A 24,450-nucleotide genomic window follows, 5' to 3' on the forward strand; every position below is an offset into this window, starting at 1 on the left:
CTTACCGCGACTAACGCGTTGACTGCAAAGATTGCAGATGGCAACGCTATTGTCAGCAGCGGACACGTTAAAAAAAGCCCACACTGCGGAGCCATGTGCCGGTGTCCTGGGAGCGCCAGATGTGACCGTACATGGTCGATGACTCGCTCCTGATACATTTGCAGTCTGCTTTGTCCCTGCTGTGCAATGTAAGTCATTGCTGCTTCTCCTCCCTATCTGCTGGTCCATATCTCCCTCTGAACTCCCCTCCTCTTCCTCTCTTGTGGGCACCCACGTGACATCACTAGACACGTCATCATCAACGTCACCTTCCCCACCGCTATAAGTAGAGTAGGCAGCAACACCGGGGACCAACCTCCTCCTTGGGCTGATCTGGGTACTGGCGTCAGACTGCTGAGTAGCGCTTGTTGCTACCTCCTCTTCCTGATCCAATACCAAGAGTGGCTGCGCATCAGAAATGTCCTCTTGATATGGATCGGAAAATAATTCCAGTGACTCAAGCGGAAGGTATGTGGTGGTGGTGGTGGTGGTCGTGTTGTTGGTGGTAGTGTCTTTGGGGGTGCACATAGCAGAGAGTGAAGAAGAGGGTGCAGATCGAGAGGATGAGGAGGGTGCAGAAGAGTAAGGCTGAGCGAGCCACTCAACCAAGTCTGGTGCATCCTTTAAAGTAATTGAACGCACCTTCTGCAACTTCCCACTTTGGCTCAAGCCTGTTGCTCCTGCCCTACCCCTACCACCCCTGCGGAAGGGCCTGCCTCTTCCTCTGCATGTCATTTTTTAAATGACCCTGTGACAAAACTCTTAGTCCCTATACCGCTGAAGGACTGCTGCAGTATAGGTGAGCGGTCAGCAGTGGTGCACGTCAACCCTATCTATTGTGGACCTATAGCGGTCCTTACAGAACAGCAGACTGTACCGCACTCAAGCCTATGTACCGTAGCACCCTATACCAAGTTACCAGTCCTTATAAGAACTTTTGTGGACCAAGCAGGTTGTGTATTAGTGTTTAGCAGACTGTACGTCAGTCCCTATACCGCTGAAGGACTGCTGCAGTATAGGGCAGCGGTCAGCAGTGGTGCACGTCAACCCTATCTATTGTGGACCGATAGCGGTCCTTACAGAACAGCAGACTGTACCGCACTCAAGCCTATGTACCGTAGCACCCTATACCAAGTTACCAGTCCTTATAAGAACTTTTGTGGAACAAGCAGGTTGTGTGTTAGTGATTAGCAGACTGTACGTCAGTCCCTATACCGCTGAAGGACTGCTGCAGTATAGGTGAGCGGTCAGCAGTGGTGCACGTCAACCCTATCTATTGTGGACCGATAGCGGTCCTTACAGAACAGCAGACTGTACCGCACTCAAGCCTATGTACCGTAGCACCCTATACCAAGTTACCAGTCCTTATAAGAACTTTTGTGGACCAAGCAGGTTGTGTATTAGTGTTTAGCAGACTGTACGTCAGTCCCTATACCGCTGAAGGACTGCTGCAGTATAGGGCAGCGGTCAGCAGTGGTGCACGTCAACCCTATCTATTGTGGACCGATAGCGGTCCTTACAGAACAGCAGACTGTACCGCACTCAAGCCTATGTACCGTAGCACCCTATACCAAGTTACCAGTCCTTATAAGAACTTTTGTGGACCAAGCAGGTTGTGTATTAGTGTTTAGCAGACTGTACGTCAGTCCCTATACCGCTGAAGGACTGCTGCAGTATAGGGCAGCGGTCAGCAGTGGTGCACGTCAACCCTATCTATTGTGGACCGATAGCGGTCCTTACAGAACAGCAGACTGTACCGCACTCAAGCCTATGTACCGTAGCACCCTATACCAAGTTACCAGTCCTTATAAGAACTTTTGTGGAACAAGCAGGTTGTGTGTTAGTGATTAGCAGACTGTACGTCAGTCCCTATACCGCTGAAGGACTGCTGCAGTATAGGGCAGCGGTCAGCAGTGGTGCACGTCAACCCTATCTATTGTGGACCGATAGCGGTCCTTACAGAACAGCAGACTGTACCGCACTCAAGCCTATGTACCGTAGCACCCTATACCAAGTTACCAGTCCTTATAAGAACTTTTGTGGAACAAGTGAGTTGTGAATGTTTAGCAGACTGCAGCAGAAGGGCAGCAGTCAAGTATAATATCCTTTCTATATTTGGAAGAAAGAATATTATACATGTACAAGCCTATTACTGTACCACTGATACCAGTCCTGAAAAGAACCTTTGTGGAACTAATAATAACAGCAAGTCTTTAAAATTACCCTCACTGCCTGACAACACTGCTTCCTTCCTGTCCCTATACAAATTGGCAAAAAAAGAGAACGATTAGTGGTTACTGGAACAGCTCTTTTGTGGACCTTGATAGTAACAGCTAATGATGATGATGATGATGATGATGATGAAAGACTAATCTGGCTGTCCCTGTAGCATACACCGTCCTTTCCCTTTCTCTAAACTAACAAAAGACACTCAGGCTGCTGCAAGAATCAGCAGCACAGCAAACCTATCAACACCTAACACCTATACCAGTCCTGAAAAGAACTTTTGTGTACCAAATAGCTAGTGGTTTATCTCTCCCTACTCCACACAGGAACCTGTCCCTATCTTAACAGAAGAAAGAATGTAAAATGGCCACCGGATCGGGTGTATTTATAGGTTAGGGGGAATGTACAAGTGTCCATGTGCTGTCATGTCTCAATTGGCTGTCCTGTATCACATGATAAACGTGTCACCAAAGGTTAAAGTTCTTGTATACATTAAACACGTAAGTCCGCCGCGGCGAACGACGGAAAAAGGCGTTCGAACGTGCGGACCGCGAATGTCGGAAATTCGCCGCGAAACGACCGCCGGGCGAACCGTTCGGCCATCACTAATTAAGACGTCATTTTTAATATTATTACAGTAGATCTGCAGCTTTGATTTAGAATATCCCCGGTGATCCAGCCATGAAGTTCCTTCCTCGGGCACTTCCCGTTATAGGGTGACAACACTCTGTCCCTGTCTCTCGCCAGTTCCCCTGCTTTGTCACGCTGTCACAGGGGGCTTTTTGATGGAGACTACATGTGGCTGTTCCAACATACATTTCACAGACATGGTCCACTGTTATTACCATCAGCAAACCCATACTGAGAAATGTCATGGAGCCATCGTGCCAAGTGCATGTAGACAGGAAGTGGCTGCAAATAGGCTGACAGAGATCAACAGGAGATTTTGGCTTGTCCTGTAGAAGTTGAGACCTCCCTCGCCCTCTCTATGGGTCACTTAATACATTAAAGGACTATGAGGGAAGCTCAGGAGGTGGGAGGGAATGAAGTCAAGCTGGAGTTTTGCAGGAATTACTCATACAGTTTACCTCCTATATCTTTGCTGGCAATTCTTACACTGAAAGTAACCCAACAAAAAGGGATTACCGCTCCAGGCTCTCAGACACACCACAAACGTATATCCCTGATGACACACTCGGGTGCTGGCTCTACGCAGTGTAGAAAATAAAAAGAAGTTCCTGGATGGCCGCACGTCAGAGAAATCCCATCTTTATTGGTCGATAAAATCCAAATGCAGAAAAAACAGGATAAAAAAAGCTAACGTGCTTCACGCCTTGTTCTGGCGCTTATTCATAGCTATGAATAGGGATGAGTTCAGGCGTGTTCGCATGGACCACGTGCTGAGCCTGCCAGCAAGTCGGCGCAGCGCTCCGCTAATCACAGGCAGTGAGACATTTCCCGATCTCTGCAGCCGCACATCGGGGCAATGTCTCACTGCCTGTGATTAGCACGGCGCTGCGCCGATTTCCTTTGCCGGCTCAGCGTGTGGTCCATGCGAACACGCCTGAGCTCATGCCTAGCTATGAATAAGCGCCAGAACAAGGCATGAAACGCGTTAGCTTTTTTATCCTGTTTTTCCATATTTGGTATGTGACTGCATTTGGATTTTATCGACCAATAAAGATGCCATTTCTCTGACGTGCGGCCATCCAGGAAATGAAAGTAACCTGCTGTGTTTTCATCATGTTCTCAGTCTTCATTACCTGAGTCTCTGATAGCTTTACATTAATGTTGTCAGCCACCATAAGGAAGATTTGAGTCCCTAAAGACATTTCTAGGGCTGGGAATATATTTTATTCCAATGGGCCCTACCATTCTTCCCACTGACCACCAATGTAAAGAAACATTCTTCCCACTAACCCCCAACGTAAGGAGTATTCTTCCCATTGACCACCAATATAAAGAACATTCTTCCCTCTGATCACCAATGTAAGGAACATTCTTCCCATTGACCACCAATATAAAGAATATTCTTCCCACTGATCACCAATGTAAGGAACATTCTTCCAACTGACCACCAATGTAAGGAAATTTCTTCCCACTGACCTCCAATGTAAGGAACATTCTTCCAACTGACCACCAATGTAAGGAAAATTCTTCCCACTGACCTCCAATGTAAGGAACATTCTTCCCACTGATCACCAATGTAAGGAAAATTCTTCCCACTGATCACCAATGTAAGGATCATTCTTCCCACTGACCACCAATGTAAGGAAAATTCTTCCCACTGACCACCAATGTAAGGAACATTCTTCCAACTGACCACCAATGTAAGGAAAATTCTTCCCACTGACCTCCAATGTAAGGAACATTCTTCCCACTGATCACCAATGTAAGGAAAATTCTTCCCACTGACCACCAATGTAAGGATCATTCTTCCCACTGACCACCAATGTAAGGAAAATTCTTCCCACTGACCACCAATGTAAGGAACATTCTTCCCACTGACCACCAATGTAAGGGACATTCTTCCCACTGATCACCAATGTAAGGAAAATTCTTTCCACTGATCATCAATGTAAGGAACATTCTTCCCACTGACCATCAATGTAAGGAAGATTCTTCCCACTGACCATCAATGTAAGGAACATTCTTCCCACTGATCACCAATGTAAGGAACATTCTTCCCCTTGACCATCAATGTAAGGGACATTCTTCCCACTGACCATCAATGTAAGAAACATTCTTTCCACTGACCATTAATGTAAGGAACATTCTTCACACTGACCATCAATGTAAGAAACATTCTTTCCACTGATCACCAATGTAAGGAACATTCTTCACACTGACCATCAATGTAAGGAACATTCTTCCCACTGATCACCAATGTAAGGAACATTCTTCCCCTTGACCATCAATGTAAGGGACATTCTTTCCACTGACCATCAATGTAAGGAACATTCTTCCCACTGACCATTAATGTAAGGAACATTCTTCACACTGACCATCAATGTAAGGAACATTCTTCCCACTGATCACCAATGTAAGGAACATTCTTCCCCTTGATCATCAATGTAAGGAACATTCTTCCCACTGATCATCAATGTAAGGAACATTCTTCCCACTGATCATCAATGTAAGAAACATTCTTTCCACTGACCATCAATGTAAGGATCATTCTTCCCACTGACCACCAATGTAAGGATCATTCTTCCCACTGATCACCAATGTAAGGAACATTCTTCACACTGACCATCAATGTAAGGAACATTCTTCCCACTGATCACCAATGTAAGGAACATTCTTCCCCTTGACCACCAATATAAGGAACATTCTTCCCACTGATCACCAATGTAAGGAACATTCTTCCCACTGATCACCAATGTAAGGAACATTCTTCCCCTTGACCACCAATATAAGGAACATTCTTCCCACTGATCACCAATGTAAGGAACATTCTTCCCACTGATCACCAATGTAAGGAACATTCTTCCCCTTGACCACCAATATAAGGAACATTCTTCCCACTGATCACCAATGTAAGGAACATTCTTCCCACTGATCACCAATGTAAGGAACATTCTTACCACTGATCACCAATGTAAGGAACATTCTTCCCACTGATCACCAATGTAAGGAACATTCTTCCCACTGACCATCAATGTAAGGAACATTCTTCCCACTGACCATCAATGTAAGGAACATTCTTCCCACTGACCATCAATGTAAAGAACATTCTTCCCACTGACCATCAATGTAAGGGACATTCTTCCCGCTGATCACCAATGTAAGGAACATTCTTCCCACTGATCACCAATGTAAGGAACATTCTTCTACTGACCACCAATGTAAGGAACATTCTTCCCGCTGATCATCAATGTAAGGAGTATTCTTCCCATTGACCACAAATATAAAGAACATTCTTCTCACTGATCACCAATGTAAGGAACATTCTTCCCACTGACCATCAATGTAAGGAACATTCTTCCCACTGACCTCCAATGTAAGGAAAATTCTTCCCACTGACCATCAATGTAAGGAAAATTCTTCCCACTGACCACCAATGTAAGGATCATTCTTCCCACTGACCACCAATGTAAGGAACATTCTTCCCACTGATCACCAATGTAAGGAACATTCTTCCCACTGATCACCAATGTAAGGAAAATTCTTTCCACTGATCATCAATGTAAGGAACATTCTTCCCACTGACCATCAATGTAAGGAAGATTCTTCCCACTGACCATCAATGTAAGGAACATTCTTCTCACTGACCATCAATGTAAGGAACATTCTTCTCACTGATCACCAATGTAAGTAACATTCTTCCCACTGACTATCAATGTAAGGAACATTCTTCCCTTTGACCATCAATGTAAGAAACATTCTTTCCACTGACCATCAATGTAAGGAACATTCTTCCCACTGACCATCAATGTAAGGAAGATTCTTCCCACTGACCATCAATGTAAGGAACATTCTTCCCACTGATCACCAATGTAAGGAACATTCTTCCCCTTGACCATCAATGTAAGGGACATTCTTCCCACTGACCATCAATGTAAGAAACATTCTTTCCACTGACCATTAATGTAAGGAACATTCTTCACACTGACCATCAATGTAAGAAACATTCTTTCCACTGATCACCAATGTAAGGAACATTCTTCACACTGACCATCAATGTAAGGAACATTCTTCCCACTGATCACCAATGTAAGGAACATTCTTCCCCTTGACCATCAATGTAAGGGACATTCTTTCCACTGACCATCAATGTAAGGAACATTCTTCCCACTGACCATTAATGTAAGGAACATTCTTCACACTGACCATCAATGTAAGGAACATTCTTCCCACTGATCACCAATGTAAGGAACATTCTTCCCCTTGATCATCAATGTAAGGAACATTCTTCCCACTGATCATCAATGTAAGGAACATTCTTCCCACTGATCATCAATGTAAGAAACATTCTTTCCACTGACCATCAATGTAAGGATCATTCTTCCCACTGACCACCAATGTAAGGATCATTCTTCCCACTGATCACCAATGTAAGGAACATTCTTCACACTGACCATCAATGTAAGGAACATTCTTCCCACTGATCACCAATGTAAGGAACATTCTTCCCCTTGACCACCAATATAAGGAACATTCTTCCCACTGATCACCAATGTAAGGAACATTCTTCCCACTGATCACCAATGTAAGGAACATTCTTACCACTGATCACCAATGTAAGGAACATTCTTCTCACTGATCACCAATGTAAGGAACATTCTTCCCACTGATCACCAATGTAAGGAACATTCTTACCACTGATCACCAATGTAAGGAACATTCTTCCCACTGATCACCAATGTAAGGAACATTCTTCCCACTGACCACCAATGTAAGGAACATTCTTCCCACTGATCACCAATGTAAGGAACATTCTTCCCACTGACCATCAATGTAAGGAACATTCTTCCCACTGACCATCAATGTAAAGAACATTCTTCCCACTGACCATCAATGTAAGGGACATTCTTCCCGCTGATCATCAATGTAAGGAACATTCTTCCCACTGATCACCAATGTAAGGAGCATTCTTCCCACTGATCATCAATGTAAGGAACATTCTTCTACTGACCACCAATGTAAGGAACATTCTTCCGGCTGATCATCAATGTAAGGAGTATTCTTCCCATTGACCACAAATATAAAGAACATTCTTCTCACTGATCACCAATGTAAGGAACATTCTTCCCACTGACCATCAATGTAAGGAACATTCTTCCCACTGATCACCAATGTAAGGAACATTCTTCCCCTTGACCACCAATATAAGGAACATTCTTCCCACTGATCACCAATGTAAGGAACATTCTTCCCACTGATCACCAATGTAAGGAACATTCTTCCCCTTGACCACCAATATAAGGAACATTCTTCCCACTGATCACCAATGTAAGGAACATTCTTCCCACTGATCACCAATGTAAGGAACATTCTTACCACTGATCACCAATGTAAGGAACATTCTTCTCACTGATCACCAATGTAAGGAACATTCTTCCCACTGATCACCAATGTAAGGAACATTCTTACCACTGATCACCAATGTAAGGAACATTCTTCCCACTGATCACCAATGTAAGGAACATTCTTCCCACTGACCATCAATGTAAGGAACATTCTTCCCACTGACCATCAATGTAAAGAACATTCTTCCCACTGACCATCAATGTAAGGGACATTCTTCCCGCTGATCATCAATGTAAGGAACATTCTTCCCACTGATCACCAATGTAAGGAGCATTCTTCCCACTGATCATCAATGTAAGGAACATTCTTCTACTGACCACCAATGTAAGGAACATTCTTCCGGCTGATCATCAATGTAAGGAGTATTCTTCCCATTGACCACAAATATAAAGAACATTCTTCTCACTGATCACCAATGTAAGGAACATTCTTCCCACTGACCATCAATGTAAGGAACATTCTTCCCACTGATCACCAATGTAAGGAACATTCTTCCCACTGATCATCAATGTAAGGAACATTCTTCGCCTTGACCACCAATATAAGGAACATTCTTCCCACTGATCACCAATGTAAGGAACATTCTTCCCACTGATCACCAATGTAAGGAACATTCTTCCCACTGATCACCAATGTAAGGAACATTCTTCCCACTGATCACCAATGTAAGGAACATTCTTCGCCTTGACCACCAATATAAGGAACATTCTTCCCACTGATCACCAATGTAAGGAACATTCTTCCCCTTGACCATCAATGTAAGGAGTATTCTTCCCACTGACCATCAATGTAAAGAACATTCTTCCCACTGACCATCAATGTAAGGAACATTCTTTGCATTGCCCAGTACACTAATGTAGATATTAGCAGGGGTTCCCTGAGACTAGAACATTATTTCATGGGTTCCTCAATTTTAGAACGGTTGATAAAAGGCAGATATAAAACCCATCTTGCTATTTCTGTCATTTATTTCAACAAATTTCCCAATCATCGTTGGAGGGTGTGCTGCATTTTCAGTATCACCCAGCCAATAAAATGTATCATGTCACCCTCAATCTCTCTGCTTTCTTTGACGGCTGACAAAGTCTTTGTTGCGGTTGTCAGCAATAATCCAGCCGGGGGATTCAGCTGCTAAAAGCCATTATTGGCCGGATTAAAACATTCATTTATTACCATTACCAGGGAGCTCCCGGGAGAGAGGAAATCACAGATAATTGCCCGCATTCTCCACCTCCTGCCCCCAGAGAGACCTCTCAGGCGCTCATTGAGCTTTGCGGGTCTCCTTCTCCCATTGTGTGTCCAGATTCATTTGCTTCCAAGGAGAGAAGAATAATTGATTTTAGATATTTAAATGAAATGTTATTTACTTATTGCCCTCCCCAGGGATGTATAAACTTTAATTGACTAGCTAAATGACTACTAGAGTGGTTTTACGTTAGTCTGTATCATGGTGTGACCATCAAGATATTTAATGTGTATTGGTGTCTTCACATTATCATAATGACCTCAAAATCTTTCCTGAAAACAATTTAGTAACACTTTAATTGCAATAACCCAAGTCAGTAGGATCGAGCTTTTAAATGTTTTTTTATTTATTTTACTTTTACGCTGTACATTTAATCTTTTTTTTGGATCAACTTTAGTGCTGAACAAGATCCCTTGCGATAGCATGGGCTGTGACAGGTCCCCTTTATGGAGAGATCTGGGTTCTATTAGACCCCAGATTTCTCCACTGGGCTCCAAAGCAGCAGTTCAAACAGATCAGTATGATCAGATGCTTTCACGAGCCTACTTACATTGGTGGTCATTGCAGAAGTGTTTCCCTTATCAGTGGACTAGTGTCTATTTTCACTGGTGGCCATAAGTGAAGTGCCCACCTCAAAATGGTGGACAGTGGAAAAATGCCTCAATATTGACGGTCAGTGGAGTTGTGCTTCCTTTCATTCATGGTCATTGGAAAAGTGCCCTTTTTTTTATCAGGGGTCAGTGGATACATATCCCTCTATATTGGTGGTCAGTGGAAAAGTGCTCCTCTAGTGGTCATTAGAGAAGTGCCCCCTTTTATTAGTGGTCAATGGAATAGTGCCCCTCTACATTGGAGGTTAGAGAAGTGTCCCTGTTTATTGGTGGTCATTGGAGTAGGGTTTCCACTTTCAATGATGGTCATCTGGCAGGTTTCCTCTTATGTTGGTGGCCAGTGAGAGGAAGAATACCCCTTACATTAGTTGTCAGTGGAATGACGCTGCTAAGGAGATCTTTGGTGTTATTAGTTACTTATATAAAAAAAAAAAAAAAGAGAGTGGAGGCTCCACTGCTGGCTCTGCCAAGTGACATCAGCTATGGTACTATACAGGCCTCATCAAGCGGGATAGGCCGCTGCTCAAGAAACCCCTAACGACCTCTGGAACAACCTTGGTTGGGAAAACTTAGTTCAAAATAACCCGTGGCAATAGACTGCTGAAAACCTCCAGATCAATGGGTCACCATCATATTTGTGGCATTGGGTTTTGGTAGGTGGCCTTGCAAAATACTGTGAGCCAGTATAATACTAATTAAAAATGATGAATCTCGAGCTGTACACAGGTCTATATGATGTTTCTCTTTGTATTTCCATTGTCAGATGAGAGCTGTGATGCTGATACTGTCCTCAAAGAGGCCACCGAATTACTTCAGACAAAGTTTGAGGTCTTTATTAGCACAATCCAGGTGGAGCAATATATCGAAGACATGGCAGTGTGCCCACGTTGCCAGGACCCAACTGGATGACCAGAAAGCCTTTCCTAAACATTTACCACCCATCATCCTGAGTGGAACCGGAGAATGGGAGGAGCCAGACGTAGCGGTGGGGGGTCAGATCATTCATCATATGGTAATGCATCTTTTTTTAGAGGAACACATGGTCTCCCTGTCCCATGATAAACAAAGACCCACACATTCTCATCCTGGACACATTCCATGCTCTCAACCTGAAGAGATGACTTTATGGCATTGGACAGATCATTGATGGACAGGTAATATGGTAGCTGTTGCTAGAGGTATATAACGCCATGGAGATATAACGTTCACCTCTGAGCCATGGCAGCCCATTCAGACTTAACTGATGGGGGGGCCTAAGATCATCCAAATAATGGGACCATTGTTTGTTCTTAGCATTTGGAAAAGTCCAACGAAACAAATGTAACTAGGGTGGCAACCAGGGGCGTAACTAGAAATCACAGGGCCCCATAGCAAAATGTTGTATGGGCCCCCCCTCCACCAAAAAAAATTAACTAATGCCATTGAACAACAGATTACCACACCCATGTGGCACAGTACCCAGGCAACAGCTTATATTAATTTCAAACAACAAAGTATGCAGTATACTGTATGCAGCCCCTGAAGGACACACATTGCTGACCTCCATCAGTACAGTGCAGACCCCCCAGCAGTACAGACACCCCTCAGTACAGACATCCGCCTACCTCAGTGCAGACCCCCCAGCAGTACAGACACCCCCTACCTCAGTGCAGACCCCCAGCAGTACAGACACCCCCCTCAGTGCAGGACCCCCCAGCAGTACAGACCCCCCTCAGTAGTACAGACCCCCCAGCAGTGCAGACACCCCCCTTAGTACAGATCCACCCCAGTGCAGACCCCCCACTTAGTACAGACCCCCCCTCAGTGCAGGACCACCCCAGCAGTACAAATACCTCCCAGTGCAGACACCCCCCCAGTCCAGACCACCCCCTCAGTACAGACCGACCTCAGTGCAGGACCCCCCTCAGTAGTGCAGACTCCCCCCTCAGTAGTGCAGACTCCCCCTCAGTGAAGACCCCCCCCCCTCAGTAGTGCAGACACCCCTCCATTACAGACCCCCACTCAGTGCAGGACCCCCCAGCAGTACAGACACCCCCTTATTACAGACACCCCCAGCATTGCAGACACCCCCCAGCATTGCAGACACCCCCCAGCATTGCAGACACCTCCCCCCTGAGTAGTGCAGACGCCCCCCCTCAGTGCAGATACCCCTCAGTAGTGCAGACACCTCCCATTACAGACCCCCCTCTGTGCAGGACCCCCCAGCAGTGCAGACACCCCCCCAGCGGTGCAGACACCCCCCAGCAGTGCAGGGACACCCCCCAGCAGTGCAGGCTCCCCCCTCAGTAGTGCAGACTCCCCCCTCAGTAGTGCAGACCCCCTTAGTAGTGCAGATCCTCCCTTAGTAGTGCAGACCCTCCCTTAGTAGTGCAGACCCCCCCTTAGTAGTGCAGACCCCCCCCTTAGTATTGCAGACCCCCCTTAGTAGTGCAGACCCCCCTCAGTAGTGTAGACCCCCCTAGTAGTGCAGACCCCCTCAGTAGTGCAGACCCCCCCTTAGTAGTGCAGACCCCCCTTAGTAGTGCAGACCCCCCTAGTAGTGCAGACCCCCCTAGTAGTGCAGACCCCCTCAGTAGTGTAGACCCCCCTCAGTAGTGCAGGCCCTCCTAGTAGTGCAGACCACCCCTTAGTAGTGCAGACTTCCCCCTCAGTAGTGCAGGCTCCCCCCACAGTAGTGCAGACCCCCCCACAGTAATGTAGACTCCCCCTCAGTGCAGACCCCCTCAGTGCAGGACCCCCCTCAGTAGTGTAGACCCCCCTCAGTACAGACACCCCTCAGTACAGACCCCCTCAGTAGTGTAGACCCCCCTCAGTGCAGCAGACCCCCCCCCCAGTAGTGCAGACCACCCCTCAGTGCAGCAGATCCCCCCCCTCAATAGTGCAGACCCCCCCAGTAGTGTAGACCCCCCTCAGTGCAGCAGACCCCCTCTCAATAGTGCAGACCCCCCCAATAGTGTAGACCCCCCTCAGTGCAGCAGACCCCCTCTCAATAGTGCAGACCCCCCCAATAGTGTAGACCCCCCTCAGTGCAGCAGACCCCCACTCAATGCAGACCCCCTCAGTAGTGCAGACCCCCCCCTACATACCTCAGAACAGCGCTGATACACAGTGCCGTGCGTGTTCCTCGAGCGTAGGCTCCTCCTCCTCTGTGGATGTAAACAGAGAGGAGGGGGAGGCGGCTGCGGTCCGTGCTGCTGTGTCCCTGTCCCAGCACTACAGAGAGCAGTGTTAGTGATGCGGGCGGCTGCCGCTACCCCAGCGTGTCACCCCTCTGGCGGGTGTCACCCGGAGCGGCCAGCACCCGCCTACTAACACCACTCACCAGGCCCCAACTCGGCTGCGGGCCCCATAGCGCCCGCGTGGGTCGCTATGGCGGTAGTTCCGCCACTGGTGGCAACCCATATCTATAAATGGCTTAGGTGACTGTGGTTCCTGGTGTAGTTGGAAGGGTTCAAGGACTGTGATGAAGCTGTTAAGCAAATCTTCATAACTTTGTGAACGTTCTGCTCCAATCCACAAATTCTTGCTATGCAGAATTTTATTCTGCTACATGACTAGTCTTAGCCCTTGTACACACGGTCGGAAATTCCAATGGAAAATGTCCGATCGGACCGTGTTGTCAGATAATCTGACCGTGTGGGCTCCATTGGACTTTTCCGTCAGATTGTCCGACCAACAAAGTTTGAGAGCTGGATATAAAATTTACTGACAACGTGATCCGATCGGACTTTGTCTGATCGCTTGTAGAGAATTCCGACCGGACAAACTGCCACGCATGCTCAGATCAAATTACGAGATCAAAGCTATTGGCTAGTGGCCTGAACGTAGTCCCGTCGTAACGAACGAACGAACGTCATCACGTTCCGAACGACCGGATTTTCCGACAACTTTGTCTGACCGTGTGTATGCAACACCAGTTTCGGACAAAATCCGTCGGAACAAATCCGATGGATTTTGTTGTCGGAATGTCCGACCGTGCGTACAAGGGCTTAGAGGTGTCACGGGGAGACTTTAAAGAGCAAAGAGAGTGGCAAAAGATTGTTCCAATAGTTGTTACAGGCTAGTTGGAGAACTGTGGGGGGAAATGCTGTTGTGTTTTTTGTTGGAGACATGAGTGGAAAAATTGCTTCCACCAGTAGATGAAAACACAGAGCCACGGGGACAGTTGAGGGCTCGGTATGCTCCTTGTGGATACTTGTATCGTAGACTGATTATATTTTTATGAACGTAGTTTTACTGCCATACATGATCCATTCCATTGTGAATGGTAACAGGAGACCATGTTCCAGCAAAGCCATATTTTGGAGCTTTCCATGACTGATATCAGGTATCTTAGGATATTTGATCGTAAGGGGTGATCCGCTGCTTTCGCAAGGAGGTCACCTTGCTCACTCATTTTCATAATAGACATCATGTTCATTAAAAAATACATAACAAGCACTTTCATTCATGTCATTGGCCCCCTCTACCCATGGCACCATGACCAATAGTTCTCCACCCATCTCCGGTTCTACCGCCTATGCAGCGTTCTTTCAACATTCCAAAGTGAAGTGTGATGCCCCATCACCAACCCATAACGTGAGCGTCAACCTTGGTTGGATATCGTGCAATTTAATTTGTCCCGTGATGTGAGAGCTTTAACCCGTTTGTCTTAAATGTTTGTGTATGGCCAAACCGCCAGCAACGATGTGACCCCATTCATGGTTAGTCTGTGCTCTGCTCCGACCAACAGAACGGGCTGGTCTTTAGGTGGGATGAAGCCGGGACAGAAGTCCACTGGGGTTTAGGATGGTGGATGTGATCCTTGACTATGATGATGGTTATCACCTCCTTACTGGCGGGCTTGGGGTGTCTCAACGTTGTGACGAATGTGTTTACAAAGCCGGGATCATCCCTCTGTGCTGCCAGAATCCACACCCTGCATAGACCCTGTATTGGATATTCTGAGACAAGGACAGAATCATGAGGGTCAGAGGCAAGGTCAGCCTTGATCACAATATTCCAGAAGAGAAAATCTTCGAAATGGTTAAAATAACAGTAAATTAAATTCTTTCCCCTGACCCTACAATAGTGCTTGGGGATCGCCACTCAGACTGTTGGTGTCCCGTTGGATTGATACCACATGAAACAGTAATGGTGTAGGCTGGGGATGGGTTCATCCAGACCTAGAAAATGCAGGCAAAATAAAGAAGAGGTTTACCGGCTGCCACACACCTCACCCAGCCATGAAGTAGAAAACTAAAAGCAGCCTCAGTTCAGTCCATCAAGTCCATGCCCCAGCACATTTTGGCCTAGCCCCAGGGGGTAGTGAAATGCATTGGGGCATGGCCTTGATGGACTGAGCTGAGGCTGCTTTTATCTACTACATAGCTGGGTGAGGTGCATGGCCGCCAGGAAACCTCTTCACTTTGCCTTCAATTCTTCCCCACTCTCTCCATAATTTAAATACGTTTGGCTGGATTTAGCTTATAAATTTCCAGACCTTTCTAAAATGAGGACCTGTCCAGCAGTCATACACATTCCACAGTTCTGGAATCACTGTCTTAGGGGAACAACAGAACTTGGCCAGGAATCCCAACTTAGAAGATTCCCCCATCCCCTGAGATCAATTTGTGAGTACTCATCTGTAGGTAACACTAGTTTCCCAGCAGACTCTTGGTTCCTGCATTTTCTTGGTTCCAATATAAACAGCGACAAAACAATCACATTCCCAGCGGGGTCCAGAGAACCAATTTCCAAACCCGCGACCTGAGATTTTTGAATCAGCGGGAAGCATTGCGGACCGAGCACAGGAACTGCTTCTGACCTGGTGGGACCCCTGGCTGACACAGGCTGCGCGTATTCTGGTGGCACACAATCCGGCTCAAATGTGAAGATTGTGTAGTGTTGTCCGTGTATATCACACCGTGTGTGTAACGTCTTATGTTCCTGTACTGGTGGAGCTACGTACAACATGAATCCCCCCTTCTGCACGTACGCCGCCGGTGGGGTGGAAATAAGTCATTCTCTGAGGTGGTGGGTCAGAAACCTTTCCTTCAACACTAATCAAGATTGTATACCTAGACCTGTCTCTATGGAAAACCTGTACATCCCAGGGATAGCACACCGAAAAGGCCTCTGTTGGAGGCAACAAGACCCTATTCTGTTTAGAGAGTCAATGAACTCTACCTACTATGTATGTACCTTACATAGCCTAATTAATAAGCTGAGCCCACCTCTTAGGGTTGATTTGGGGTTTTAAAGGGTTGAGGGTTTTTGTAAAGCAACCCGAGGAAGAGAGACAGAAGCCTGACCTGTTGGGCTTCATCTTGGAGAGTTAGCATCAAATAAACAGCAGATTTCACCAACAAATTGGGAGGGACTGGAGAGTCAGATAGAGATGAGTAGTGTTCCTGATAGATCCCCCCGTTAACGATCAATCTTCAGCTGACTGCGGTGTGGTGAAGCGATGCTACTCACTGTGCAAATGGGTTAGTAACCCATTAATAAAAGTAACCCAGTCAGCTGATTTACATGTTAAAAGATGCCAAAGAACAGTAAGCACAAGTGGTCTACTGTTACCTTTATCAGGTGGAAAATATTCCCTTGTGCACCTCTCTGAAAATTATTTTTACCTCTCTGAAAATGACTTTGTTACCAAGGATCGAACTCTGATAATAATCCAACAAATGCCATCCACCTCCTCCTATGAGAGCACCTGATCAGCCAGTAAGCATGCACCCATCAGACAGGGGGATGGCGGTTGTTGGGGCCTAGTCCTGAAGTGTCTCTTTCAGAAAGACACACACAGGTGTTTTCTGGCTATGGATGCCAACAGCAAGTGTATTTAGGGGGTCTGCTTTTAAAAAAAAAAAAAAAAGACTTCTAAATTTGAAAATGGCTAAGGTTACTTTAAAGCTGAATTCCAGCTACTTTGTTAAAAAGCAGGGATACCATGGGTGAAGTCTAACAAGGTGTCTGCCGCCTTTTCGAATTATCTCTATTATTCACACCTGACGGGTGGATGAAGATAACTTCCGGCTTTCAGACGCTGCTCACTGTAGTCTCAGTTCCTTCAAGAGCAGAGTTGCTGGAACTGCTACGCTCACCCCTCCGCTTCTTCTGCCCATTCGCAGAAGCCTTTGTACTATGTGAATTCATTCACCAAAATACAAAGGCTTCAGGGAATGGGCAGCAGAGGAGGGGTGGCTATAGCTGCTCTGTGTGCTTCTCTCCTCTCACAGCTAGAGTTTATCCTCCGGGAGTACAATAAACCCATCACATATAGGTAAGAAAGATATAGTTAGTAAGGTTGAATAAAGACACCAGTCCATCCAGTTCAACCTGAGTTAGTGTCTACAATTGTCCCTATCCCTGTACATTGCACACTCACATCAGTCCCTACCCTCAAGGAGCCCACGATCCAAGGTCCCCATTCATATACTAGGGCCAATTTGGGACAGAAGCCAATTAACCTACCTGCATGTCTTTGGAGTGTGGGAGGAAACCGGAGTACCCGGAGGAAACCCACGCAGGCACAGGGAGAACATGCAAACTCCAGGCAGGTAGTGTCATGGTTGGGATTCAAACCAGCGACCCTTTTTACTGCTAGGTGAGAGTGCTAACCACTACACCACTGTACCACCAAGCAGACTACACCACTGTGCCACCAGATAAGTCCTGGAGGTGACATGCACCTAATTGGACATAAATCAATGTGCCTGTATTTTCTGCAAAGTTCCTAGAATTCAGCCTTAAAGTAAACCTTGGCCCAGGTTATGAACATTAAACGAATAACATATTCTTAACAAGCAGTCGATGAGCTTTAGAAGTTCTCTCTGACCTCTGTAGCAGAAGGCACTGTGGAGAAATAAATCCTCAAATCTCATAGCAGAAGCAGAGTAGTTCTGTGATTCATTCCTACAAATGGTCAGTAAAGGGTTGTTCTACAGCTCATCTACTACACGTTAAGAATTTGTAAATACTTCAGAGCCCATTTACACACTCAATTTTTGATGGAATGCTTGACAACACACATTACATATGTTGGCAAGACCAATTCTATTTAACCTATATGGCAATCCAAAGCATCTTACTGATGGGTGTGCATTGCCAGAAATCATGCATGGACTGTTTGGTACCTTGGCAGCCCATTATTTTCAATTGACCATGTTAATGCAAAAGGTACGTCAGTGCACGGCCTACCGTGTGTCAATGCACTGCAATAGTGTGAATGGACCCTCAACATCTATAATCTGACAGTAGCACTTTGAGATGCAACTTCTGAGGACAGCACTAAGCTGTCCAGCCACTCACAGACCCACCACCCCCACAAGGGTAGGCGTACACTGGACAGATGGGCCCCTTTCATGTCGCTCCTCGCTGGTTGTATAGCTGGTGTTTGTGACACTGTTGTCTTGTCACGTTGTGACTGTATATTTGTACCCAGATTCTTGTGCTGTACAGAATGCTTTTCTACAATAAAAACGATGAAAACACTCCGATTATTGTATGTGATGGACATGTCTTGCGTGACGTAAATATGGTAACAGGCTGCCGTGCTAGCTAACTGAGAACACGTGTTGTGTGTGGACTACGTAGGAAGGTCGAAGGAATGGCCGTGCTAGCTAACTGAGAACACGTGTTGTGTGTGGACTACGTAGGAAGGTCGAAGGAATGGCCGTGCTAGCTAACTGAGAACACGTGTCGTGTGTGGACTACGTAGGGAGGTCGAAGGAATTAAACAACGGCCATCCAATAGAACCTATCCTCCAACTACTGCTTGCATCAGGGCTGAGTGGAGTACTAAATCAGGCTGCTGTGATTGTTTTCATCAAGGTACGGCAAGATGGAACCAGGGAAGGAAAAATTTAAAGGAGCTTTAAGCTCATTTTGAAGTGCACTTCTTCTCCAGTTGATGTAGCCATACACCCAGAAGGTCCTCTATCCCAGAGCAGAGTTATTAATCAGGTCAGAACGGCCTTATTCTCCAGTGGCGTGGCCAAACACCTAGAGGGTCTCCCATCCCAGAGTGAGTTTACTGGTCACGTCAGAATGGCCTTATTCTCCAGAGATGTGGCCAAACACTCAAAGGGTCTCCCATCTCAGAGTAGGATTACTGGTCAGAACTAAACGGACTTGTTCTCTCCTGATGTAGCCATACAGCCAGAGGACCTCCCATCCCAGGATGGGTTTACCAGTCGGGACTGAATGGACTTGTTCTCTGGTGATACTGCCATACACAAAGTGGATCTTCCATACCAGAGCAGGTTTACTGATCAGATTTGAACAGTCTTGTTCTCCAGACATGGAGCCATACATCCAGAAGATCTCCATCCCAGAGTGGGTTTACAGAATGGACCTGTTCTCCCCCTCAATGTATCCATAAAAACCAGAGGGTCTTCCACTCTAGGATGGGTTTACTGGTCAGGACTGTACAGACTTGTTGTCATATACCCAGAGGGCCTCTCATCCCAAGGTGGGTTTACTGGTCAGGACTGAATGGGCTTGTTCCCTGGCGATGTAGCCATACACCCAGAGGGTCTCCCAACCCAGAGCAGGTTTACTGGTCAGGACTGCATGGACTTGTCCTCCCCTGATCATAGCCATGTAACCAGAGGGCCTCACATTCCAGGGTGAGTTTACTGGTCAGAACTGAGTGGACTTGTTCTTTGGTGATGTGACCATACATCGAGAGGGTCTCCTGTCTCAGAGCAGGTTTACTCATCAGGATTGAACAGACATGTCCTCCAGACACAAAGGCATACACCTAGAGGGTTCCCCTTATCCTAGAAGTTTACTGATCAGGACTAAACATACACTATATTACCAAAAGTATTGGAAAGCCTGCATTTATACACACACATGAACTTTAATGGCATCCCAGTCTTAGTCCATAGGGTTCAATATTGAATTGGCCCACCCTTTGCAGATATAACAATTGCACTTCTTCTCTGAAGGCTGCCCACAAGGTTTAGGTGTATGTCTATGGCAGTGATGGCGAAACTTGGCTTTCCCATGAATCTCAACTATACTGCAGAGTGCATGAGCATCATGGGGAATTTATTTCCAAAACATATGGGGTGCCAAAGTTCACCATCACTGGTCTATGGGAATGTTTGACCATTCTTCCAAAAGCACAATTGGGAGGTCAGGCACTGTGAACGAGAAGGCTTGGCTCGTAGTCTTCACTAATTTATCAAAATGGTGTTCTAGAGAATTGAGGTCAGGACCCTGTGCAGGCCAGTCAAATTCCTCAACCCCAAACTCGCTCATTCATGTCTTTATATAGACCTTGCTTTGTGCACTGATCCAAATCATTTGATGGAGGGGGATTATGGTGTGGTATTGTTTTTTTAGGGGCTGGGCTAGGCCCCTTAGTTCCAGTGAAGGGAACTCTTAAGGTGCCAGCATACCAAGACATTTTGGTCAATTTTATGCTCCCAACTTTTTGGGAACAGTTTGGGGATGGCACCTTCCTGTTCCAACATGACTGCGCACCAGTGCACAAAGCAAGGTCCATAAAGACACGGATGAGCAAGTTTGGGGTGGAGGAATTTGACTGGCCTGCAGAGAGTCCTGATCTCAACCCGACAGAACACATTTGGGATGAATTAGTGCAGAAACTACCAGCCAGGCCTTCTCGTCTCCCCTGATGTAGCCATACACCCAAAGGGTCTCCCATCCCAGCATGGGTTTATCAATTAGGACTGAATGGACTTGTTCTCTGTTGATGTGGCCATATATCCAGTAGGTCTCCCATCCCAGCTTGGGTTGACTGGTTAGGACTGAACGGACTTCTTGTTCTGCGAAGCGACCATACATCCAGAGGGTCTCCCATCCCAGAGCAGGTTTACTGATGAGGACAGAACAGACAATGCTGTTGATCCGGCAAATACTGCCGGAACAGGTCAGTAAACTGGACACGAGAGTCAATCAAACTGAAGATTTATCATATCATATGGTGTAAAGACCAACTGGCTGACTATTTTGAAAAGTTTAGGTAAAAAAAAAAAATCACACAGACATGGGTATAAAAATGCAGATTTTTAATAAAGATCCAGAAATTCACCTTTTAAAGCAGCTCAATGTGAGCGAGTGTACATTAAAGGTAAATCCACAACAGACATCGTGTGCCTTTCCCCCACTTCCCCTTCAGCCATCCCTTTGGCCGCGTTAACTTCACGTGTGTCAGATGGCGCTCGTCAGGGACAGAGAATCTTCGTCATCTCTCATAGGATGAAACTGAGCTGAATTCAAATCCCCCACAATGTCCAGCCTGGGGGGGGTGGTGTCTGTGACCCTGACCTCTGACCCCCATAAGTCTGGCGGGGTTGTGGTACATAAGTGCTGTCATGAAGGGTTGGGTTGGGGGGGGGGGACTGGGGTATAAAATTCACCAACATTTAAAAATAAGGGATAAAAACCAAGAAGTGATATAAATATCTCTGAAGATGGACTTCGTCTTGGCGGGATGACGTTCCCTCGTCGGTGAGACGCTCACTCTCCTGAGGGGGTCTACAGACATTGCTGTCGTTATACAAGCTACTGCTATAGCAGAACTTCAGGATTGCAGTCACTCTCACAAGTACGATTTGTAGCCTGGAACTGTGCCGTCTTCTCCTGGATCATCCCCTGGCCCGCTGAGGACACCAGGCCACGGATACAGTGCACCCGAACCAGGCCAGAGTGACCCGCTGAAACGATCCATGTGTATGTATCCAAATTGGGGCTGAAACGAACCTTGAAATGACAGAAATAATTAAAAATTAGTCATTGACTGCATAACGAGACACAAGTTCACAAAAAGCAGATAAAGGCTGGCAGATCAATTCCCATCCTCTCCTGTTGCGATTATAGACAAAAAAAAATAAAATGGGATCTTCACACTTACCCTGAAATCCATTTTCTGAAGTCCATCAATGGAGGGGGGTCCCCAAGGGCAGGGTAGGGACAAGGGCCTTGAAGTCCATGGGATTTGGGGGGGGGGGGGCTGTTGGCGATTTCAAGGGCCTTGAATTCCATCAAGGGGGTGGGGGGGGGGGGGGTTGTAGGAAAGGGTGGTCAAGAGCCTTGGAAGTCCAGTGGGGGGTGGGGTGGTGGTAGAGATGGTCAAGGACCTTGGAAATTTGGGGGGGCTGTTGGCGGTTTCAAGGGCCTTGAATTCCATCAAGGGGGTGGGGGGGGGGTTGTAGGAAAGGGTGGTCAAGAGCCTTGGAAGTCCAGTGGGGGTGGGGTGGTGGTAGAGATGGTCAAGGACCTTGGAAGTCCAATGGGGGGGGAGGTGGGGGCTTGTGCCACCCTGGGACAAAGGCTTGGCAGTCCATTGGGGGACAAAGGCCTTGAGATATGGTCAGGTTTTAATGTCATCTAAAAAAGGAGGATTTTGACACTGGCAAGAAGAAACACCTCAAACATTTCCCTAGTATAACCACTAGACAGCATGCTTCAGTTTTGAAGTAAAGCAGTAGTAAGGGCATGGGAAAAAAAAACAGGAGGGACCTTGTTCCTTAATAGACTTTAAAAAAAAAATTGATTTTACAGTTAGTACATTTAAAAAAATAAAAAAAACCCAACCCATTCTTTATCATACATGGAGTGACAGAGGAAATAAGATACAACATTGGGATAACCAAAAGCACTCCAACTGGGGGCTGGTCCATACAGCAAAACCACCAACAAGCCTCACTAGAAGGACAGAGTACCTCTTGCAGGCCAGTAGCTACTAAAGAATCAATGCTGGAATCTGAATGAATGAATGAATGAGACGACCCCCCTACTAGACAGAGGAACCTGCCAATATAACCAAATGAGGGAAGGATCAACCGGATGCTCTAGACCAGGTTGGAGAAAATCCCCAAAAAATAAAAAATTTCTTCACACAGAAGGGTAAACCAGACACAAGCCAGTGAGAAGCTGTTCAGCCAGAACTCACCCGAAACAAAAATTTCTCTAGGGAAGAACGAAACAAAACAATGACATGAACCCCAGGAGAAAACGGTGAATAAGCCCAAAAGGTCAAACATCCCCATCTGTAGGGTCAAGAGTATAAGAGTCTGTGACTAAAAAGGATGCTGGCTGAGCAGACAGCCAACCCTGGCTAGCGGAATGTACAATAGCAGTACAATCTAATAGATCGGGGGGGGGACCCCCTAAGCCCATCAGAGAACTCAAGGTTTTGGTCCCACAAAGTGAACAAGACTGAGGAAAAAGATGGCCAAAAGGCACCACCAGAAGGGTTAGACCAGTACAAGGAGAAGGTCTCCAGACTGGGGAGATGGGCACCACCAAGGATGCAGAGAATGAAACTAAACCACCCATTCAGACACCTCTAGATGACACCAGGGCCTGCTAAAAAATAAAATGGTGTTGTGAAGCCAGCATAAGCTCAAGTAATGATACAAGACAGCTTCAGATGCCTTTGGGTCCAGTAAAGTATCAACTGCTATGGAGCAAGGGGCAGAAACCTCTGCCAAGAGGTGAAGATCATATGCCTAAGGACAGGACAAATGGAAAGAAGTTATAAGGACCTTCCCTGGAATGCTGCGGATCAGTCAAGGAAAGAGATCGATCTCTCGATTAAGAGGTTCTCTAGACACTGTTAGAATGATCCGCTTGCCTACAATTCAGGGGAGGCTTAGGGCTCTTTGCCAACAATGCAGGGAGGTATAGGGCTCTTCAGTGATGATTCTACCCCTCCCACAAACCAGGATCTAATGCACATGAAGGTGTACAAAGATCTCCCTCAGTAGATGTGTTAATTGTTGGGGAGAGGTAGTTTCCAAAATAATGCCCCTAAGACAGTACATCAAGGGGAGACCAACACGATCAGCATCATCCAATGCACGGGTCCCTGTCACAGGGGAGATTCCCACTACATCCAGAGGTGAGGGCACTGCAACACCTAATGTGGAGTCCAGAACTCATTAGGGTGCTAAGGATAAACAAGGTTTGGCCCTTTTTAGAGATAGCTTAAACTGGACCATCACACCAAATCGGTGGCAGGTGATCACCAACATTGGACCATCACACCCATGGGGTACTGGGTTCCAGATTACAGGTGATGGTTCCCAAAGAAGATCTAAAGTAGGTCTCATGGGGGGGGTACTGGGTTACAGATTACAGGTGACGATTCCTAAAAGTAGATCTAAAAAGTAGATCCTATAAGTGTACTGAGTTCCAGATTACAGATGACTGTTCCTAAAGTAGATCCCAAGTAGATGCACTCAGAACCCCTAGGGGAGTATGGCCTTGGCTCACCCATAGCAGGAGAAGCTGCTATGGGTGCCCCCCGCTGTGCAGACATGCTGCAGGTGC

At 46.4% G+C, this 24,450-nt stretch overlaps 2 protein-coding genes across 2 annotated transcripts in view; one reads left to right on the plus strand and one right to left on the minus strand.

Moving 5' to 3' along the window:
* SLC30A3 (solute carrier family 30 member 3) overlaps window positions 1-15,391 on the plus strand; it is a 56,067-nt gene extending 40,676 nt beyond the window's left edge. Inside the window, exon 8 of the mRNA XM_077489366.1 lies at window positions 10,919-15,391. Coding sequence (XP_077345492.1) covers window positions 10,919-11,064 — 146 coding nt within the window. The 3' untranslated portion in view covers window positions 11,065-15,391. The remainder of the gene's footprint in view (window positions 1-10,918) is intronic.
* Window positions 15,392-21,167: 5,776 nt separating this feature from the next.
* Window positions 21,168-24,450, minus strand: part of GTF3C2 (general transcription factor IIIC subunit 2) — a 51,880-nt gene continuing 48,597 nt past the window's right edge. Inside the window, 1 exon segment of the mRNA XM_077485247.1 lies at window positions 21,168-21,876. Coding sequence (XP_077341373.1) covers window positions 21,685-21,876 — 192 coding nt within the window. The 3' untranslated portion in view covers window positions 21,168-21,684.

Source organism: Lithobates pipiens, unplaced genomic scaffold (genome assembly GCF_037356315.1).
Source record: "Lithobates pipiens isolate NorthernLeopardFrog02 unplaced genomic scaffold, aLitPip1_a1.2 Scaffold_18, whole genome shotgun sequence".
NCBI classification, from domain to species: Eukaryota; Metazoa; Chordata; class Amphibia; order Anura; family Ranidae; genus Lithobates; species Lithobates pipiens.